The sequence below is a fragment of the Acomys minous genome (genome assembly GCF_964271855.1).
Source record: "Acomys minous genome assembly, chromosome: 15".
Taxonomy (NCBI): domain Eukaryota; kingdom Metazoa; phylum Chordata; class Mammalia; order Rodentia; family Muridae; genus Acomys; species Acomys minous.
In genome coordinates this window covers 87,468,725-87,491,138 of record NC_140497.1, presented here as the reverse complement: position 1 = coordinate 87,491,138, position 22,414 = coordinate 87,468,725, and the positions used below count along the sequence as shown (strand labels likewise).

Here is a 22,414-nt window from a genome sequence, read left to right as displayed (position 1 = left end):
GGGAAAGAGACTCTAGCTACTGGGCCGACAGACACGGATATAAGAGGTGTAAGTGGGGCCGAGTGTTCATGAGTGCACGGGTGTGTGCATAAGGATGTATGTGCGGGTGTCAACATTTCCGACACAATACTGCTCCATTTGACACAGCAAGGCAGCCTCAAAGAGATCCCAGTGTGGACAGGGAGAGAATTCACACGTGATGGCGAGTAAGGCATGCGAAGCTATTGGCGGAGGAAGAGAAGAATGGTATTAGGAAGGCTCCGAGGTCAAGCAGAAGGCAGTCGGACCACCCTTCAGTGCGGCCTCTTTAGTCTTAGCTACATCTGTCATTGCTGCAGCAAAATACAAGGGCAACAAGCAGTTCAAAGAAGGACGTAGAGAATGCGTTACTTTTTAACCTTCAGAACCTTACAGTCAGTGAAGGGTTAATAATATTAGCCAGCTGAAAACAGAAGTAATGGGGGGGGGATGCTTTCTGCCAGCCTCGCTGATACATCCCTACCTGTTACCTGCACGTGGTATCCCAGCAACACTGAGTAAATCTGGGCAGTGGGTGACCACACATTATTCTCGTTAAAAACATACGTACACCAGACTGCCTCCCAACAGAACCCAGCTTTACTTTCATTTGTTTAGGTCTTGATGGGTGTGTGGAAGTGCAGTCTGAAAAGTCTGGATGTCACAGAATGGAACAGAGATAGCTTTCCTTCTCAAAGTGCCTAACCGATTATACACTTGATTACGAAGGATAAGAAAATTCCTGTTTCCTAATATAAACAAGACATTAAGTAAGTCATTGCTCCAAGAAGAGATGAAAGTAAGTATATCACAGGGGGAGGATATTCATCTATGTTCAAACAGCAGGAGTATACTTTCTCTGTGAGCACACTGTTTCCAGCCGGAATCAACGTGGTGCAGAAATGGATGGTGATGCAGGCATGGGATGGTGGAAAAAGCACTAAGGACAAAGCTAATCAATCGGATAATGGGACCAGAAAGCACATTAGAGAGGGAGCTGACGTAGGCAGAGTCCCCAGCACTCGTCTGCAGCCATTCGCCCCCGATGACCTTCAAGGATGCACGGGGTGCTGGCCATTAGGCAGAAAAACAGTGCCCAGCAGCAGCTCAAGTCCGAAGAACTAACACTGATGAAGAGAACTATTGTGAGCACAGCAAAGCGCGTCACACACTGACATATCAAGTGGCAAGCTTCCTGGCACTTCACAAACACAATTTGACTTGCGTGAATTTCCGAATCAAGTCACAAGCAAGACACCAACGTCCTTGCAGGTTAGACGCTTAGAGTACCACAGAGATACAACGGCTTCGGGGCCACAGGAAAGTACAACATATTGATTAAAGTCACATCAACCATGGCTGCTTCCCACGACAACTGAACTGCCGGAGAGGAGGGCACCGCCCTACACCAAGTGACAGCACAATTCTGAGAGCCGCAGAGACGTCCTTGGGCCACCTACCCATACAGAGCTTGAGACTCCCAAGGGGGAATGGATGTGCAATATTTGTAAGATCCGTTATTATTTATCTTTTCGGGAAAGATCAGTAAGCTGTTTCAATCTTTTTTTTTTTTTTTAAACTTTTAGTAGGCTCTATTAAGGCGTGGGCAAACTACCATCTGGCTAGAACTGAATCATGTCAAAAAAGGTGGCTACCATGGCACGGAACTCAACGTGCCATTACCAGCGTGATGTTATCTGTTTCACTGGTGAAAATCTGACGTACCCCCTCCCCCCCTTCAGTTAGCCCATCACCGCATCATCGTTCTTGGACAAGCAGCATTACCGCCAGCTCCAGCCCCTACACTCTTATTAAAATGATGATATTCTGTGACACAGTGTTCCAAGTCCCACTTGCTGCCATCTCCTCTAGTGCTACAAAGGGCAGGGAGGGGGCACACTACGGCCCTGGGCAACCAGAGGGTTAGTTACCAACACTTCATAGCTGGGTCTTCATTACTGCTGGAGAAATGCGACCCATTATATCTCACATGTGACTGGCTCTTCACTCCTGCTTCTTGTCACAATGCACGTTCAGTCTGCAGACCCTTCAGAGCTTGTATTTAAGGAAGACAAAAAAAAAAAAAAAAAAAAAAAAAAAGAACAAAACACAAAACAAGCCACGGAGTTGACATGATGCCTATGACAGTTTAAAAGGCAGCAAAAATTAATCAGCACCCACCTTCTAACACTCACTTCTGTGGCTCAGGGGAAGCTGCCAAGGCAGTGACCTAATTTAGGATTAACCCTGATTGAGGGCTGCGAATGTGAACCACTTTGCTGCAGCCATTGGCTGGGTAGACGATGGGCTGAGACCATAAGCTCAGACGACCGCACTGTGGCTTCCCAGCGCCAGACCCTCTGTGTACTTCTGTGTACAGGCTTCCGTCCTCCCGGCGAGAGGGCAAGCCCTTAAGGTTAACAGCTTGGCATCTTTTGCCCTTGGTACCCATGAAGTACAGAGTCACTGTAGGATAACGCAAAGAAGAAAGAGAGGGATGCCACACTGAATGATCCGAGAAATGCAAAAGCTCAGTGCTCAAAAGATATGTACTTTATCTCTCTGACTGGTGAAGTCTGGCCCCACCACGTTTATCACTAAGCTGGAAGATAGCAATAACCCCACATGACCATTTAAATGTCTTAAACAGCCCAGGTATACATGCCACACAAGACCTCACAAGAAGACCAAGCACTCAGCAGACAAAAGACCACAGGGAGGCCAGCAAAGTGAACTTCTCCATCTGTCTTCATCTCAGAAATGGAAGAACTGCTTTCAACTGTAACCTTTTTATAGTAGTGTTTCTTTCTATCCATAAAACATGGTTCGAGAAATAAAATTAAGAGGTGTTCCAACTCTAAGTAGTAAATGCCACATCAACAGTTTCCAGAGAGCTGTCTGGGGAACCTTAGAGGTCTCTGAGACTCTCAAGGGACAAATGAGGTCTATCTTTCCTTCACAATTAATTTGTTAATAAATGTACCATTAAGTTAGAATATTTAATTAAGAATATGTTTACTGAAACAGGAAAATCTAACTGCAAGGCTAGCTTGTACTACCTAGTAAGTTCTAGGCCAGAGTAGCTCACTGGCCAAAACTTTATTTAGAAAAACAAAAACAAATGAACTTGCTTATTAAGTAAATTTATAAATATTTTTTAATGTTCTATTTTGATTTTTAAATACACTAAATAACATTAGGCATAGCCAACAAAAAAATGAAAGCATTCGGGATGAGCTTCTGAGCAAAGCCAGCACAAGAATGGATACTAATTGCTTCAATTTAATCCAGAATTTCCTTGTTTTGGTTCATTTATATCTACAGGCTCAGGATTTTAAATGAAAACACACTGACAAGGTGGCTGGAGAGGGAAGGCACAGTGGGCAGCTTTGAGCTTTTGTATCATACGCCAACTGCAAGCTTCAGGATGAACGCTCCAACCTGTGCCCAATTCAATAATGTGCCAGCGCGTACATAAAGGGTTAGTAAGCAAGCAGTCTATGATATGGTCATCCTCCTCTTCAGGGACTATGTTCCCTGGAGGCCTGAATCTGGAGATAGAGCCAAACCCTTCAAAGTCTATAGGTCCCCTGTCTACGCAGATCTATGCTAAAGCTTGATTTTTAAAGCAAGGCACAGTAAAGATGAAACAGTAACCAGAAGTGAGTTATGCAACAGTGATATATGCATTAAAAGTTAGGTGAGTTTCTGTTTCCAGAGCAGGTTATTAGACTGTACTTACACATCTGTGGATGTGAGGTAATATGATGCCTATTCATGAGATGGAGAGAGGTGAATGATGCAGGCATCCTGACACAGCCTTGGGCTGATACATAAGAAATATTTGAACAGAAGCACACTAACGTTGTCCATTTGATAACCAGAAGCTAAGTGGGCAGGCGAGTAGCACACACAGGGTGGTGGGTACACTGGACTAATGACTAACATGTCCATGTAAAGAAGGTAGCCCTAGATTCTGTCGTCCTAGTCTGAAAAGCATACAATTTAAAATCTATGAATTGCCTGTTTCTGAATTTTCCCATTCAATATGTTCAGAGTGGGTAAGTGACGTCAAAGAAAAATTAATATATAGTCTTCCAAATATTTTAAAACCATATAAGAAGAATAACGCATAGGAAAAGGGGGGAAAAAACCCCGACTAGGTGAAAGAGTGGGAAAGGACTTACAACATGCAGAAATGTTGATGGTTTCTGAATTGGATAACAAGACACACTTCTCTGCTAGCTACTCACTCTCTTAAATGGAGAAGCCTACTTTTTCCAGAATGGTTCCTTCTTAGTTCTTACTGGCTTCTTGAGGGCTTCCCTCTGGTCAAAGGGTAAGACAGCTGGAGGTGTCTGGTTTCCCCTTCTCCCTACAAGGTGTTGTGTAACAGTTTCCTTGAGATTGAAACATTCCAACTCACAACAGCTTCAGGAAGTCCCTGAAACTGACAAGATTCACTAGGCCACTCCCTCCTACAGTAGACCATAAAAGTTCAGCCCCTAAAAATGAGGAAAGCTAAACTGCAAAGACTTGACACCAGATATCTTCAAGACGCAGAAACCAGGAAGAGGTTTAGACCAACTGAGCCACCAGGAAAGGACATACCTGTGCAGTGTGCTCCACCGACCCAGATGTCCCGTCATCTATGTTCCTGTAAGTAACCCCCACTAAAACTCATTGGTTCACCAAGTTGGGCTTTGGTTGTCTACATACTTTGGTCTGTCTGGGGTGAACAGAAATGTGTTTTGTGTCTCCCCAGGAAAGGTTTTGTCATACAGCACAGCACAGTGTAGGGGCAGAATACACTGAGTCATTCTGCCAGAAAACAACAGTTGCCAAGTGAATCCAAAACCTCCAGGTACTGTGGCAATTTATACCCAGGAGCTGAATACATAATTTTGCATCAGCCTGTAGAATAAAACTGATTTTCCCCTTTCATGTACAAGGAAGAGAACTATATTATGTTCCTAGTAGATCAGTTTTACGTTTGGCCCCCAGTGTACTGATTTCACAGTAAGTAGCGAAGTATACTTCTATCCTTTGTATAGAACAGATGATGTCATCGCTTATACTGTCGAATGCCTAGAGCCATGATGTTCCTTTTGTGCTGAAGAATCATCCAGGTGAGCTTTAAGTTGGTCCTTAAAGAACATTTATCTAAAATACAAAATTTATACCTAAGTGTCAAATTGAAGTACTGAGCCTTCATCCAGCAGGCGTAACTCAGGGAACTTAAATTACTAAAGGAATTCCAGACAAAACACATGATCTGACATTTGTCAAAATTCCCATTTGGATATTTTTTCGTTGAAAAAAAAAAAACCTGTCACTTTACTCATTATGACTTAACACAGATTTATATGTATAAGAATGCCAAAGATGCTTATGTCAGAATCGGGGTGTGTGTGTGTGTGCTCAAGTGCCTGTTGTTAGAAATCAAACTGAGAGCTCCGTATGTGCTACTGGAACACTCTAACAATGAGACTCACCTTCCCGAAACAAGAACTGTTTTCAACATGAAAAAATCTGGGCATATCAAAGGGCAAAGGTGTGCTATCAAAACAGACTACATGGAGTTTCTAAAAATGATAGGTTAGGCTAGGTGTAGTGGCTCACGCCTGTAATCCAGCACTCTGCAGACAGGAGGGAAAATCACACCACACCTCACCAGCCTGGGCTACTCAGCCAGGTCAAAGCCAGCCTACTCTACACACTAAAGCTACCTCAAAAGGAAAGAAAGAAAACAAAATAATATGGTAATTTTATTTACATTGGATGATGTTTATTTTAAGGTGGAAAAAAGTACCAAGGGGCTGGAGGGATGACAACTGTTAGGAGAGCTGGCTGTTCTTCCAGAGGTCCTGAGTTCCATTCCTTGCACCCACATGGTGGCTCACAACCATTGTAGTCCCATGGGATGTCATGCCCTCTTCTTATTTGCAGACATACGCGCAGATGAAGCTCCCATATGCATAAAACACATAAATAACGTCTTTAAATAAAAATACTGAGCATGGAGAATGATATCATTTCATAAATACAGTCACAGTGAGGGACATATAGCCATTATTGTTTTATTGATAAACATTATGTTTTTATAACATTTATAAGTATTTGAAGTATCTACAACAAACCTACCAATTCTCCAATAAAAAAATATCCTAACATTAAAAATTACTTCTAGGTTCCTGACTAGTTAATGGATGCTCCTAAACCCCCCCTCCCCCAAGTTGAGAGGCTAGTAGACTTCTAAAGGTATTCGTAAATTCCTCTCATTCGTAGTTAGTAAATGATAGAAAATTTTACAAGGGAGACTTTTGCCCTAGGGTTGAACTCTGCTAGAAAAATATTATTCTCAGCACGAGTTTAATTAAATCTGCAGCCAACGAGCATAAGGCCTATCAGGCAGCTTGGCAGCGCTGTGGAAGCCAAGAAAATAAAACCATTATGAAGCAGTTTTTCAACAAGGGACAGAACACGGAAACTTTCTGGAGGCAACATGCTCGGGGAAGGTGTAGAGAATTTAAATTCTGAGCATAGTGATCTTCACACTGACCTGAGCACACCCAGGGAAAAGCCCTACAGTGGATGTGCAAAGTCCAACCCTGCCGGCAGCTTATAGCTGGTGTAGAATCTGCACTGACAGGAATCAGGGAAGGCAACACTACAGTGGTTAAGCTGGAGTATATGGGACCGGGGGGACATGACACCATGACGCTGTGGGCAGTGAGGACCCAGGTGTAACCAGAACAGTGGCAAGCACTTTGCTTTGGGCTGAAGCAGAACATTTCGTGGTGGTCATGATGATGCTCTTCATGAAGCTGTGGGGATTTGACAAATCTGGGTAACTTTTTCTTTTTGGATGGAGGAAACACAATGCTTATGTAGCACAGCTTGCAAAGGAAATCATCCCCAAGGGCTCTTAAAACTGTAGTTTGTAAGGGTCAAAGGTTAGGAAACAAAACTTTTAGGAGTCCAGAGCACATGTTGAGATCCCATGTTCCCCAGAGGTCACACACTCAAGGAATACCCAACCCCCACCCAACTGCAGTGCTACTGGGAGGGACTGGAGCCTTTAAGAGGCAAGGCCAGTTGGAGGCAGCTCAGTCCCTAAGGCACCCATTGAAGGAAATATCAGGCCACCTCTTCCCCCGCTGCCATGTCTCCTTTGGCCACAATGAGGTGAACCATGATGTATGTACTATGCCACCTGGGCCAAAAACCAGACCACCTTGAACATGGACTTCAAAACCTGTGAGGTGCATGAAATGTTCTTACATGTTGATTTATCTGGAACATTTTGTCTCACAGATGGACAGGTGTAAAGCTAATACACGTGTCCTACTGGCACTCAGGGTGGAAGAGAAACCATAATTGAGGAGCCCCTGAGGAGGATGGCAAGAGAGAAGGCAGCTCTGGGTGGATATAAGGTATAAAAGGGCGGGCACAGCCAGGTGGCCTTTGTCAGTATTCACTTTATGTCGTGGGGCAGGAGGGAGAGAGAGAGGCGGAGCTTCAAGCGTGGCCTGCGAAATCCCCCATGTGAGCACTATTTTATAAAATAAATAAATAACAGCAGCTGCCATAGTTCAGCTTGCCAATTCTTCTCTTCCCCCTATTTGTGGCTGCTCCAAATTACCAGCCGCGCTCGCTCTCGACACCTGGTTCTAGCAACAGGGCAGCCTGGCCTTGGGTGGCTCCAGTCACTGATGAGCACAGGGAGAGAAGCCAAGAGGCCAACTAATCTGCGGCTGGCTCTGCCCCATCTTCCACACGATGGGGGAACACTATCCTAAGGACTCATCAAGCTGCTGTCTCTCCCAACATACATTGCAGATGTCATCATCCTCGCACGCGACTCATTTGCAACCAAGCGCTGTACTTATTTCCATTTTTCATGCTGAGAGAAAAGCTAGAGTTCTTTCTACGTCGGCTCCAGCTTGCTCTTCCAGCTGGACCCTTCCCTCACGCCTTCTTAGAGGCCGTTCACATTCACTCTACCTTCAAGTCACTTCCGCCTCAACACTCACATCCCAGCTTTGATTTCCGCCTGCTCTGTATTCTAAACATGACTGTCAAGGCTCACCTTCCCTAACCGACACAGAATGGCTACAGGTATACTGGAGCAAACCACTGAACTAAAGTAATTCAATAACCCGATACATTTTATTTTTAAAAACAATCAATTTATTATTTGAGATCTTTCCCTGTCCTATACTTAATACGGGAAAGGTCAGATAGTAGAAAGGAATCTTTTTTTTTTTTTCCTTTTTAATGCTTAAAAATCTATGTATCATCTCCCTAAAAGGACAGTATACAAGCCACTTTGGCCCTCTTAGCTACCAAGCAATTGATCTGTCTGCCCACAGCCTTGCGATGATTAATCATAGGGTGGTCCGGCTGTCCTCCATAAAGCCTCGCTTGTGCAAGTCATTGATGGAGATGTACGTACTCTAAGATGCCCACAAGAGAGCAAACACTGCTGGGGACATTATACCCAAGGCTTCTAGCCTTGTTGCTCCCCAAATCACTAACCTGAAACACAAACCCTTTAAAACGTGACTGTTTAGTTAAGAACTCAGGTAGTATCTCTGGAAGTTAAAAACAGTCTCATAAAAATCTGACTTATGATTTGAGTCCTGCTCTTGAGACTTCTGAAGCACATTTCCAAGTACCACGATCTACTTTTTAACTCATGGCATAAAGTGGACAGATTGGTTTCAAGGCTTACTGCATTTCCAAAGACATTACATTACGAAAAAAGCACTTTCTAGTCAAGGAAAATATGGTAATTTGACAAACCCCAGACTGCTATGTTAGAAATGCACATATACCAAGAAAATAAAACTAAGAAAGATTGCTATATTCAATGAAGTTAATTTAAAATGCTTGAAAAACATAATTTTATTCGAAATGCGGTGTGTTCATTTTCCCTTATCCAGTTAAAGCCACCTGAAGATTAGGCTTTGTTAGTTTCTTTTGAGTAGCAAAACATTAAACTCCTTTTCGTGGTAATTTGTTTATAAGAATAAGATACCTTTTGTTGTTGTTGCTTAACTGTATTTTATTCATTTTGTGTACCTGTTATGTGTTCATGTGGGCCAGGGAGCATGTGTGGGGCTCAGGCAACAGTTTGTAGGAGTAAGTTCTCTCCTTCCATTCTGTGGGTCCTAGGGATGGGACACAAGTCACCAGACTTGAGTGTCTTCATCCATGGAGCCATCTTGCTGGCCCAGGACACTTTTTTCTTAAAGAATGATTCTACACAGTGCTCAGCAGGTTCAACGACTCATAGCCAGCATCAGCATTAAGAGATAGCATGGGATTTTGAGATAACTGGGGTTCTAGTCAACTTTCATGTTATTCTGTTTTTATTTATTTTGGTCAGAGAGATATAGTCAGATGCTGTCACCGTCTTTTATTAAGGATGTTTATATCAAGAGCCCATGCAGGTACTTAACAGTCATCCACAGCCGTAGTTATAAATGAGCATCATCATCATTATTATTATTATTATTATTATTATTATTATTATTAATTATGTTTATTATATTAAAAAAGCATACAGTTATAAAGTAGCAATGCAAATAATTTTATAGTTGGGGGGTCACCACAACATGAGGAACTGTATTAAAGTACTATGGCATTAGGAAAGTTGAGAACCACTGCTACAGAGAAAATTAAGTCAGAGATATGGGGGAAAAAAATACTATGGATCTACATGCCAGAAACCCACAATTGGCCTGCTCACACCAGGAAAAAAGAGCCACTGGGCAAGTAGCACTTGACTGTCTTATTCCTAGCTAACAACCTCTACTTCTGAACTATGAGGCCACCGCCAAGGCGTCTTGATTCATCCTGAGCTCCTCTGCAAGCTCTATCCTGGAGTCTTTATTAAACAGTGATTCGTGGATAATCTTCACTTGATCAGCTCCTGGCTGGAAAAGTCACTCAAGTTTCAAACAGCTCATTCATGGCGCAATTAAACAGGAATATAGCAAAGAGGCATTTTTCCATGCATTCCCCCACCATGCAAAGCTCTCAGTGACATAAATGCTAGGACATCGAACAATGTTTCTCAACCTTTCTGATCCTGCGACCCTTTAATACAGCTCCTGGTGCTGTGGTGACTCCCCCCGCCCCCCAACCATAAAGTTATTTCTGCTGCTGTGATTTTGCTATTGTAATGAGCTGTCGTGTAAATATCTATGTTTTCCAATGGTCTTAGGCGACCCCAGTGAAAGGGTCATTCAGCCTCCCAAGGGGTCACGATCTACACAGATTAAGAAACACTGGCAGAGAAAAGTTCAAATACTGAGGAGGCATTTGCAAGGTACCAATGACGCAGAAGTCCAGTGTGGCGTGTCCTCCTGACATAGAAGAAGACCCAGCTGCTGGTATTTTTTTTCTCATTCAAAAAGATAAAAAAAACGACTCAGTTCAAGTTACTTAATTATTATGCAAAGCATAGCACATATGAAAGGAGCTGGGCTGAGGAAAACACATAGGTAATCATTCAAGGATGGACTGAAGGGATGACACACACAGCTGCGTCACAAAGCAAGACAGGAATTACAGAATCTACACAGAGCGGGGAGTGGCTGCTGCCACAGACTGGCTTCAGGTTTTGTCTTCTTCTGCAAGTTTCAAATGTTTCGTACGGGGCTAAATCCTGGCAGTGAGCACTTATAATTCTAGCACTTGGGCAGTAGGTGTAAGCAGATTTCTCTGAGTTCCAGACCAGCCTGAATTTGATTTTGAGTTCTCTGCCTGGGCAACACAGTGAGATCTTGTCCTTAAAAAAAAAAAAAAAAAAAAAAAAAAAAAAAAAAAAGGTTTTCATTAAAAGTACTGGGGAAAAATATTACAATGAAAGGAGGCTGCAAGGTCTCTCCAGGATGATGCTCAGTCTGGAAAGCAATACACTCTGTTCTTATTCTGACCCCAGGGACTCAGAGTTCAGAAGTCAGAACAGCCCTGGCAGTCTCCATGGCAGTTAACCCATGTTTATGGGTCTATACAAAACTAAAAAACAAACAAACAAACAAAAAAACATTGGAAATTTCACAGTATTTTCATAAAACTGTAAGTAGTTGATTTAAAAACTGTTCTTGTGCCTGAGATCACATGCCTCTACGCTTCTGGCTTTAAAATATAACCAGTATGTTGGTGATCGCAGATGATACAATTAAATGTCCTCTTGGAAAAAAATGAAAATAATCCCATGTTGGTTTTCTCGGTATTGTGAGAATAAGGTTACAAAATGGAAATTATGGAGGCTTCCAATCCAATCCAATCTCTCCATTTTATAAGAAAAAACCCTGAGGCTAGAACTATAACGAACTGAAACAGTAGCTGCCTCTACAATCCTGGGCAAGTCTCTCACTCTCTCAGAGATCAGAGAGGCAACTGCCATTACAGTCCATTTAAGAACCCAGCCAACACAGGTTACACACACAGGGACAAGAGTTTACTGGCAAGTCACCCACCTAACTGGCTGGCTTTTCAGTGGTGTACTGTAAATGTGTCCTCCATTCTCAGCACTCACAGTGACTTTCCTGAGTTTTGACATTAGGCATTCATCCATACTTGTAAAAATCTAGTTTAGCACCAGAGCATAAGGACATGCAAATTTAAGCCCCTTCCCCCACCAAGGCTATCATCTGTTGGGTCTTATTTTCTCATATCCAAATAGACGGCATGACATTTTATGATGTGAAACAAGCCTTTCTCCTCTGTAGGCTTTTACTACATGGAGATTCAAGATGACGTCCAAAACCAAAAAGCAACCGTTACCAAACCTCAGACTTCAAACGTACTGAGGAGATCTGTGCTGTACACTACTGAACAAATACAAGCAACTCATCAAATCGAACCCGTGTCTAATAGCGGGAAATGCTACGTTCACACCTTGGAAGATTAAAAACAACAACAACAAAAACCAATGAGGTTAAGGAAGATAAACTGAATCTCTCTTTTATAAAACAGATTGCACAGAGCTGCATGAAAGACTGAATTTTAGAAACTCGGCTGTCGATGATGATCCTTTCACTTCTGAAAGTTCACTGTTTTAGTGGTTACAATTTAAAAACGTGTAGCTTTCTGGCCCGCTAATGCATGTCAGAAGTAAACAAGGAACTCCAGTGTCGGTTACTGAGGTACCTGCAGTACAAGTTTCTGAGCTGTCTGCCTAGCCCACACTACGACGCCTTCCTTCTTTACGAACAGCTCAGTTCCTACCATGGGCTCTGGAAGCCATGCTGAGATGTGATCTTGGCTCCCTGGTCATGGGCATGGAAGGCAAAGATGGACAGATGACACAGGATGAACCAGATGGAGCATCTCCCCCAAACTCCAACCTGGGACTGAGGCTTCAGTTAGTATGTGCTGGTTGCTTGCTAACAGGAAGATGTGACCTGGTGCTCCCGGGTGACTTCTGGGTTGCAGAGGGGCAGTTCCTTGTGGAGATCACTTGGCGTGCTTGGACTAAGATGATCATGTCTTCTCGATAACCCCTCTCTCTTTTCCTCACACCCAAGAAGTGTGCTCCATTGACTTATAGCCAAGAAGACTAAACAGCTAAAAAGCTAACGATGGTTACTACAGTACTTCAGATGTTTGAACTGATACTAAACAGAAGCTATAACAGAGATCAAATACGATCACAGAGGAGTGATACAGTTAGAAGGAAGCTAGCTATGCTCGAGGGCCTCTCCCCGCCCCCTCTGCTTCCTTACCGCAGATGCAATGTGACAGTCGCCTCGAGCTCCTGCATCTATGACTTTCCCACCACGGTAGACTGTGTACCCTGGAACTTTGAGCCAAAATCTGCTGTGGCTTCCTCAAGTTGCTTCTGCCAGATGTTTCTGTCTCATCAATTAGAATGACTATACACTGACTGTATGAGAAAAATGCTGCAATGTAATAGGTTAAGGGTTAATGTCATATATATATATTATAAATAAATAAATTATATAAATAAATAATATATATAAAGCTTTTATAAATAAAGAAATAGCTATTCCAAAGAGTGGATAAAATTATGTAAATCAGAAATAATAATAATCTAAATGGCCAATATATGATAGATGATATAAACATACACGCCACTACTTAATTACATCAAATTTAAGTTTTAATGAAGTGCTTCCTATCTTTTTAATAATTAGCGAACATCGGAGGCCTACTGCTAAGTCGGTTCCCAGTCGTACACTGCTGACTAGAGCAGGAAGTGGCACAGGCAGTCTGATAACATGAATCATAATTATGAATGTGAATGGCTCCTAACCAAGCTCTTGACATCTAGAAACTGTCCTTAAGAAAATAATTAAGAGGAACGGAATAACTCTCAAAGGCCTAAATATAAATCCCAGATGGGATGTCCACGGGTGACTCATCAATGCAGAACCTTCCAATGGGATGTCAGACATCACCCGGACAATGACTTACAGAGGAGTCCAACACGCACGAAGAAGACGCCTTCAAAGGCGTGTGCAAGTGGTTCGCTTTCATTTTTTAAGATACAGTAAGCCTGAATATATCTCAAGTATTAACAAGGCCTACTGGCTTTACAATGCACTTTGTTCTCTACAGCTTTCAGTAAGTTACAATTATTTGAAGTTTTTAATAACATATTTGATAGTTATATAGTTTTAAAAGCTTTTGTTGTTGTTGTTGTTGTTAGGGGTGTGTAAGGAGTTGAAAATGTGTATAACTTACAAATAGAAAGGAAAGAAATACTTACAAGACAGGTCAAACCCACCGGAGGAAGGAGTTGGGTCTTACAAAGTCCGCCATTTAACAAGTGTGTGTGCTTTCGAACCGGCTCTGCACCAGCGCTGCACACATTTAATTAAATTCACATGGAAAGTACCCAGTACAGAGCATGCACATAGGGACGTCTCGGTACATAACTGCTGCACCGAGCAAATGCTCATGCATCTAATAAAGTATAGTGGCAGAGGGGACATGGAGATGGGCCAAGCAAATCAAACATGATCCTCTTGTTATTTTCAAAGTGTCTGTGACAGAATAAATCAAAAAGCTGGTAAAACCCACTGAAGGGACCACTTAGGAAAGGCCTCTCTCCTATTGCCCTTAACATCGGGTGACGTCATTGGGTGACGTCATCTGGTTTATCCCGCTTCAGTTACACACTCTTGCGTCCCATCCACAATCAGTACGGGACATGGTAACAGCTGAAGGTCACAGAGGTAATGCTATAAAATCAGAATCAACCCATGGCTACGGAACTGCAATTCTTCCCGCTCTCTTCCCTGCACCCATGTGCAGGGGTGACAGACACTCTCTACTTGGTGAAATTTTAGCTAGGCTCCTCTAGGTCAGTGGTTCTCAACCTTACCCACCCTGCAGCCCTTTAATATAGGCCCTCATGCTGTGGTGACCCCGCCAACCATAACATTATTTTTTTGTTGCTACTTCCTAACTGTAATTTTGCTACTGTTAACAATCATAGTGTAAACACCTGTGCTTTCCCAATGGTCTTACATGACCCCTGTGAAAGGGTAGTTCATCCCCAAAGGGGTCGCGACCCACAGGTGGAGTACCACTGCGATGAGTTCTCTTTTCCCACAAGGTTCACGCCCGTCCTGTGGTCTTAGGAAGAACCCTGCTAAGGAAGTTTAGGAGGAACTCCTAGGCCTTGCTAACGGGTCAAGCTTTCATCTCCCACCTTTGAAAGACAAGTTAATTGATTTCTAGCAATGACCCTGTTAGGTGAGCCCTCACTCAGCTCCCTAGCCATCAGCCAGCTATCCGGAGCTGAATCTAAATGCTAGGTTGCAACAAGTCAGGACCCCTTTTCTTTACATTGGGTTATGTACAAAGATCTTGGGACATTTGGGACAGAGCTACTCACAAACCTTTTTTTGGGGGGGGGGGGAGGTTTAGTTTGCTTCCCTCATGTGACCTAAGTACTGAGATTCAAAGTTGCCCAGGGGCACTGAAGACTAAAAGCGCAACAAAGGAAACCCCTACTTCTGACATCTGTGGATGTGACAGTCCTTGATGTCACTTCAGAGATGGTCGCAAAGGGCAGGGGTAGGGGTGGGGCAATGCTATAATGCAGACCATAGGATGATGACTAGGTCATATTCCATGATGGGCCCAGCCATACACTAAGCAGGAGGGCACTGACATCATCACTGGGAAATTAATAGAGGCAGAGGAACAACATTAATTTCTCAAAAGAAGAGCGCATAACTTCAAGAGTGAAAAAGCTAATTCTCTGTGTAAGGCAGGGAAATTAGAACACTCAAGACACTTAAAAACATTTCTACCGACCACTAAGAAAACTGTCTTGAGCAACATATGTTTGAAGAAGACAACCCCGGTCTACCGGCCTGAGCCACCAGAGGGGCGTAGCTATTACCCAATCCAGAAAACCCAGTGTGGCAGAGCAATTTCACAGACGATCCTGTTAACCCAGAGTTTCACCACAGGTAAACACTCCTGTCAGAACGGCTAAATCCCAGTTCCAGAAAGCACTCGGAGTCCCAGAAGGAAGGTGATGCTCTTATCTCCACGATGGCCGCCACAGGAACAAGTACCGCCCTGGAATGCTCTTAGCAAGTGGGAATTCAGATCTGGAAAACTAAAGCCTTCTGGAAATTACCACAGAAGCAGATGAAGTATCCTCAGTAACTCCGGACAGGACAGTCAGTGATGGCTCCCACCCACCTGCCTCTTCTCATCTCTTCTCAACCAGTGTGGGAAACCTTTGGGTCCCTTAGTCCTTAGTTGCAAAGGCTGAACTGGAAGTTTGAAAGCAGGAGCTCTGAAAAAGGTGTCTGAAAGAAGGGGCAGGGGCCAGGCGTGGTGGCGCCTGCGTTTAATCCCAGCACTTGGGAGGCAGAGTCTGGCGGATCTCTGTGAGTTTGAGGTCAGCCTGGTCTACAAAGTGAGTCCAGGACAGCCAAGACTACACAGAGAAACCCTATCTGAAAAAACAAACAAAAAAAGAAAGAAGGGGCAGGGGCCAGGCGTGGTGGCGCAGAGTCTGGCGGATCTCTGTGAGTTTGAGGTCAGCCTGGTCTACAAAGTGAGTCCAGGACAGCCAAGACTACACAGAGAAACCCTATCTGAAAAAACAAACAAAAAAAGAAAGAAGGGGCAGGGTGCCGGGGGACCCCAGAGCTTCAAGATAAAAATGGTTTCTTTGTCATCACCAGGGCACAGCCACCTAATGCTTTTCATGGGCAGATGGCAGGTGGTGACTTTGACTGAGAGATGGGTGGCCTACAGACTCTAAAACAAATCCAAACACCTGTAAGCTGGCTCTTCCACCCAAAAGTTTACAACTTAGAACTCCATGAGACTCAAAGAACTTACCTAACGTTCATTTAACAAAGGGCTCTTGAAGTAATGTTTAAGACGTTATCTTTTTAACCTGTGTCCAGCGGTGCTTTTTATTAGAAAATATGTAATAAAAACACATTCAGTTACAAACATGCAAATTTATACAAGTATTATTATTGAAAAAATGTATCGTTAGGAAAACAAATAGTGCTTGATATACAAAATAGCATTTCTCAGAAACACTGTCTCCTTCTTTGGCTTGTGTTGCAGGGTAAGGCACAAAGTCCATGTTTGCCTGCATGTCTGAGTCTGCCACTCCTGCCTGGTAGAAACATTTGAAAAAAAAGATTCCAACTGGTTAAAACGACGACGAGCTGACCTCAGGCCCTTGCACCACAGGAACTACCGCTGTGGCATTTGAACTTGTGGACCCCGAGGAAGTAGCTGTCCCGTGCATGGTCTCTCGGTCAGACAGACAGCGGCTTCCCCTGGGTGCTCTCTGGGTGGAGCTCATGGGCTCAGGCGGTGATTTCACAGCCCAGTTTCCAAATGGAACTTACTAATGCATGTGTTTAAAACATACTGTCTTCTATTGTTGCAGTGCTTTAAAGAGCTTCAGAACCTGGCACATACCACTTAATCTAGCGCAGTGCTTCTCAACCTTCCTAACATTGCAAACCTTTGATACATGTTGTTCCTCATGTTGTCGTCACCCCAACCATAATATTCTTTCGATGCTACTTTGTAACTGGAGTTTTGCTATTGTTATGAATTATAATGCAAATATCTGATATGCAAAATATCTGATATGAGACCTACAGGGTTGAGAGCTGTTGATCTAGTGGGTACATTTTCCCCACAGCCTAACTCTTCTTAAAAGAGATTACCAGCAAGTGACAAAAATGGGCCATTTTCTACCATCCAAAGTGGCAGGTTGTCAACGCTACAGCTCAAAGGCCTCTCTTCAACATGCCTGTGACTGAGAGATGTTGGCCTTCCCTGCTGGAAACAGACACTTTCTTCTTTCACTAAAATGTATATGTATATGTGTATGCATATGTATGTATGTACACATATCTCTAGCCTTCTTTCTACTTTTTATTATGAGACATGGTTTCACTAAGTTGCCCAGCCTGGCCTTGAACTCACTCTACCTCAGGTAGGCCTATGTAAACTGTTATAATTTCTTTACCTTAGCCTCCTGAGTAGCTGAGGTCTTCCTGCCTCAGCCTCCCAAGTAGCTGGGATTACAGTCTGTATCACCATGCCCAACTTCACATTTTTGTTAAGAGATAGAAATAAAAGAGTAGGTCCATTGACCTTCTTCTGTTTCCACTATCTAAACAGTCTTCCCATCTGCTCTATCCATGTCGGGAACCTTGCAGAACACAGAGAACTTCTGCCTCCCAGTTCCTCCTCAAGGAACAGGAAGTGACTTCTGCTCATAACCCTAATTCTTTCTGCCTGCTTTGTTTCAGCCATTTTTAAAAATCACTCAGGATGCGTCTTTGAAAACGTACCACTTTTCCTTATGATAAATCTATCATCAAAATAATTACAAAGATTAAAAAGAAAAGTGATAGTTTGAGATCTGAAGACTTAGTACGTTACAGTACCTCATAAAAGTAGATGTGAGGAGAGAGATGTTAGTGACATTGCATGGTTAATGACATATCCTGGGTCAGATGGATGTATCATAATTTGAAACTATAGAGAAAGAGTTTGGTGTCATGGACCCTGGAGTGGGACCTTCTCGGATGAGATACAGTTGTATTAACATGGGTAAGTTGCTTAACCATGTCATGTCTGTTTTATTACTTACAAAGTAGAAATAATAAGACTGTTGTGATACTAAGATGGCCTAGTATGAGCTTGGAAATACTAGAGAATGCCCAGCATTAATTATATTAACATTATTATTACTACTACAACACAGTTTAAAAGAATGATTTTTCTCAGGACTCTGGGGAATTCTATTTAGTCTGGGATACGCAGTGAGGTCCTGTTTAAAGTTGAGAGCAGTGAAGAAAATGCAAGTCTAACCACTTTGACTTGGAGCGATATTCCCCACACAGAGTTTCATGAAAATGCTACAGAATAAATAACACCAACTATTAGCCTGTTTGAGGAAAGAAAAGGAAGTGTTCACAGGGACATCCAAATACATCTGGAAAAGCACACATCCCAAACATTGAGTTACTGGGGCCAGGGCTAGAGGTGGGAGGATCTTTGCATGAAGTAACATGCATGCAATGGGGTTTGTAACTAGTTTTAAAAACAAAATCCATTATCACGGCTTTTCCAGTCTTAGAGTTGAGCATCTCTTACAGTCTAGCCTAGGGTAAGACAAACTTCTTAGAGACAAGGAGAGGGACTTAGGGCGAGAAGGAAAAAAAAAGGAGAGCCAATCAACTTCCTATTCTTACTTCCTACTTTTTCTTTTCCTTTTCTTCACACTCTGGTGAGGTTTCCCCTTCATTGTGCCCCTGTAGCTCCCACTGTCAGTGTTGTTATCTTCCTCCCTACCTCCTCACAACCTCACCATTTCCCAGTTGTCTCCCAGGCCCTCAGGTGGCCATGCTCCACCAAACCTCCACTACACAGGAGCTGGGCAGATGCAAGGGCCTCCACCTATACAATTATGGGACCGCACATCTCCAGGTGCTTTTGACCTTGAAAAGGGCCCAATGGGCCGGGCGTGGTGGCGCACGCCTTTAATCCCAGCACTCGGGAGGCAGAGGCAGGCGGATTGCTGTGAGTTCGAGGCCAGCATGGTCTACAAAGCGAGTTCAGGACAGCCAAGGCTACACCAAGAAACCCTGTCTCAAAAAAGAAAAAGAAAAAAAAAGAAGAAGAAAAAGAAAGAAAGAAAAAGACTGAAAAGGACCCAATGGCTTTTAAACTTATTTTTTCAGGCATGGAACTGCTGGCACGAATTAGCAGGCACTTTTCCCCTCCTTTAGGTCTCCGCACACAGGCTTCCTCTTGGAGGCTGTTTTGTTCATCCTGCTCCTCTTTCATGCCTATGCCATACACCCACCTGCCCACCCCACACAACCTAATCCTCACGCTCCTCTCTTCACACGCCAGCCAGTCATCAATCCCCATTTGTACACAAGCGCGTGGAGTCACGATCACAGGATGACGAGGGAGGAAAAAGATAAGCAGGCTGATTTGCCACCTACTTTCGGCACCCGGAACCCGGCTTGTAGGGAACCACGCCTGCTTGGGGGGGGGGGTGATCTGGGCCACCAGAACTGGGTCAATGCCAAGGAGCCCAGGCGCGTAGGGTAAATTCATTGGTTTCTGGATGAACCAATCAGAGATGGGGGGGGGGGGGAAGCCGTGCATCTGTTGGGGATAGCCAAGATTACAGAGACGTGTAAAGGGAAGAGCAGGTGTGCTGGGGCTAGGAGTGATTTTGCACCCACAGTCACTAACCTGGGGACTCTGGTCTAAATTCACTCTTCCTTCTTAGTCTCCAAGTTCCACAAAGGTAAACAGTAAAGAATAGGTGGGAGTAAACATTACTTATCTTGCCATTCCACGATGTTTATTAATATTTCATGGAGAAGTGGCCGTAGTGCAGGAAAAGGCAATGAAACCTTATTCTACACTCGGCCGTTAGCCTAACTCAGTCGCTTTTTAAAATAGCAAATGACTCCGGAGCTTGAGTAATCGCAAAAGCTGATTACTAAAATGCTGCATTCGACACCTGGAGTTAGTTTCTGTCTCCCCCAAGGACTGTGGGATTTTCTGGTCGCGCAGCGTTCACTACCGGCTCTAAAGCCCAATGAGCTCTCGAGAAAGACCTTTCCGAACGTACAGTCACGCGCACCACGCCGGCCGCCTCGGGAACACATCCTGCAAGCATCTACCTCACCAAACTGTTCACGCGGGGGCACCAAGATTTTTTTTCTTTTCTTTTGAGGTTGGACACCAATACCACGTTTTCTTACTATGTTACAACTTCAGTAGAGCTGTTTTGCTTACTTTCCCCCACAAAGTGCTACAGACCCCTCATTTCAGATCATTCCAATCTCAGCGTTCCCATGGCCCCGCGCGGTTGACATCCCCTCTACCACCTACTGGTTGGCCCGGAAAGCCCATAACCGGGGTTTTGGGGAAAGAGGGGAAAGGGGAACTGGGTAGTCTTAAGTAAAGAGGTTCTCTCTGGCCCAGGCCTGGAGGCCAGAGCCGGTGGAGAGCCCAGGAGGTGGACGAGAGAGGGGCTGGAACCGTGCAGGGAAGGGCCGCGAGGAGAGCGGGGCGCCAGTGCACTCACTCTGCGTAGCCCGTGGCCCAGGGCAGCCGCCGGGTCTCCTTGAGGATGAGGATGGGGCGGGCGATGTGGTCTGCGCTGCACTCCACTTCATCCTGAGACAGCCCGAGGAACTCCGGCCGCCCGTACGGGAAGCGCAGGGGCAGGTCCGAGCCTCCGCAACCGCTGCCGCCGTGCTCGGAGCCGGAGCTGCCAGCCATGATGCCGCCCATGAAATTGGCCACGGCAGATTTCACCCGAGTGAGCATATTACTCCGGCGCCGGGCAGCCGCTGAGCGAGCAGGAGGCGGCGGCCGGCCGAAGCGCAGCGCGGGGGCATGCAGGCTGCGGCGGGCGCGGGGCGCACGGGTAGCCGGGCCGCTGGGGCGCGCGGCTCCGGGAGCTCAGTGCTGCAGGGGGCCGAGCCCCGGCCTCCGGTGCTCCCTGACGACGACGCCACCTCTCCCGGCGACACTTCCGCAACCGGGCGACATGGAGCGTGCAGGGCGGCTAGGGAGGGACAGCTAGAGCCCCGGCAGCGGCTGGCGGGCGGCGGCTGCAGCGGGCCCCTTCCCCGCCCCCTGCGCCGGGCTCCTGCGTGCGCGAAACTGAGCCCACCCGGCGAGCCCGCAGATCAGCGGCTCCTGCTGCCACGGCTACCGCCGTCGAGTCATGTGATAATCAGGCAGCAAGGACTCCCACTGCAGCTCTGGCCCAGGCTCAGCCCCTCCCCTGTCGGCCGAGCAGGGAGAGCTCAGAGACTGTGACCTCCCGAGGAAGACCGTGCCTGGCCAGGTCTGTACCTGGCGAGGAGGATGGGGGCGCTGTGAGCTGGGGGCTGCACAGGTGTTAGGGGCTGTCACGTGGCCTCAGGCAGCTGGGAGAAGCCAGGGGAGGAGTAGGCGCTAGGAGGAAAACTGCCTTTGGCCTCCGGAAAAGAAACTTCATTGGAGACAGGTGCAATCGTGGCGGGAGGTCTCCCAATCCCCCTCTGGAAAGCCGCAGGTCTACCCTGGTGTTGGAGTCTTAACTACACAATGAGTACATAAGAATAGTTTGAAGTTTTCCCCTAGGTACATAGAGAATGACTTTCCTTTTTCTTTGATTACCTCTTCCTGCGTCAGTGTCCGTGGCACACACCTAGTTTCCAATGTTGAATACTTTCACTCCCACAGAAAAGCAAAGCATCTCCAAGAAGCCAGGAACAGGCACTATTTAAACTAAACTAACACGGATTGCTTTACAAATTTAAACATGCTCTGTCCTCCAATACAGTGACAAATGTATCTTTACTTAGGTAGTATTTTAACTGGACAAAATTAAGGGCACGTGGGAAACTAAAGAAAAACAGAACACAACCACTGAATTAAATGCCAAACTTAAAAACAAACACGTTTATAATAAAATACATTTTTGGTGATCTGAGGGTAATTTAAATGGCTTTAGAATAGTAAAGGTGCTTCTTCAAGGGTAATATTTGTTAAATACTGGTTTTGCTGTTTTTTTTTTTAAATAGCTTTTGCAATAGGACAGGTAACCAGTTCATGCTAAACTGTTATGTGTCCTGTTCCTGTGCTTACCTACCATTTAAAACTCTGTACAACGTGTGCAGCTCAGCTCTGAGTAGCTCCCTTGCAGCAACTGGCAGGAAGAACACGGGAATACAGCCCTGTGTGCTTAGTGACTTGAGGGGGGTGTGGCCCAAGAGCTGGAGAAGAGAGTGGCCCAGGCTCTGGAGAAAGGGCTTCTTGCCCAGGTGCTGGAAGAGGAGCCCAGCACCACCCAGAGAGGAACCCTGCTCTTTAAGCCTGC

At 44.9% G+C, this 22,414-nt stretch overlaps 1 protein-coding gene across 1 annotated transcript in view; it reads right to left on the bottom strand.

Annotated features, from left to right (window-relative positions):
* The window catches only part of PPM1H (protein phosphatase, Mg2+/Mn2+ dependent 1H), a 246,490-nt gene extending 225,115 nt beyond the window's left edge, over nt 1–21,375 (bottom strand). The window contains exon 1 of the mRNA XM_084759003.1: nt 20,627–21,375. Coding sequence (XP_084615129.1) covers nt 20,627–20,871 — 245 coding nt within the window. The 5' untranslated portion in view covers nt 20,872–21,375. The remainder of the gene's footprint in view (nt 1–20,626) is intronic.
* Between the last annotated feature and the right edge of the window lie 1,039 nt (nt 21,376–22,414).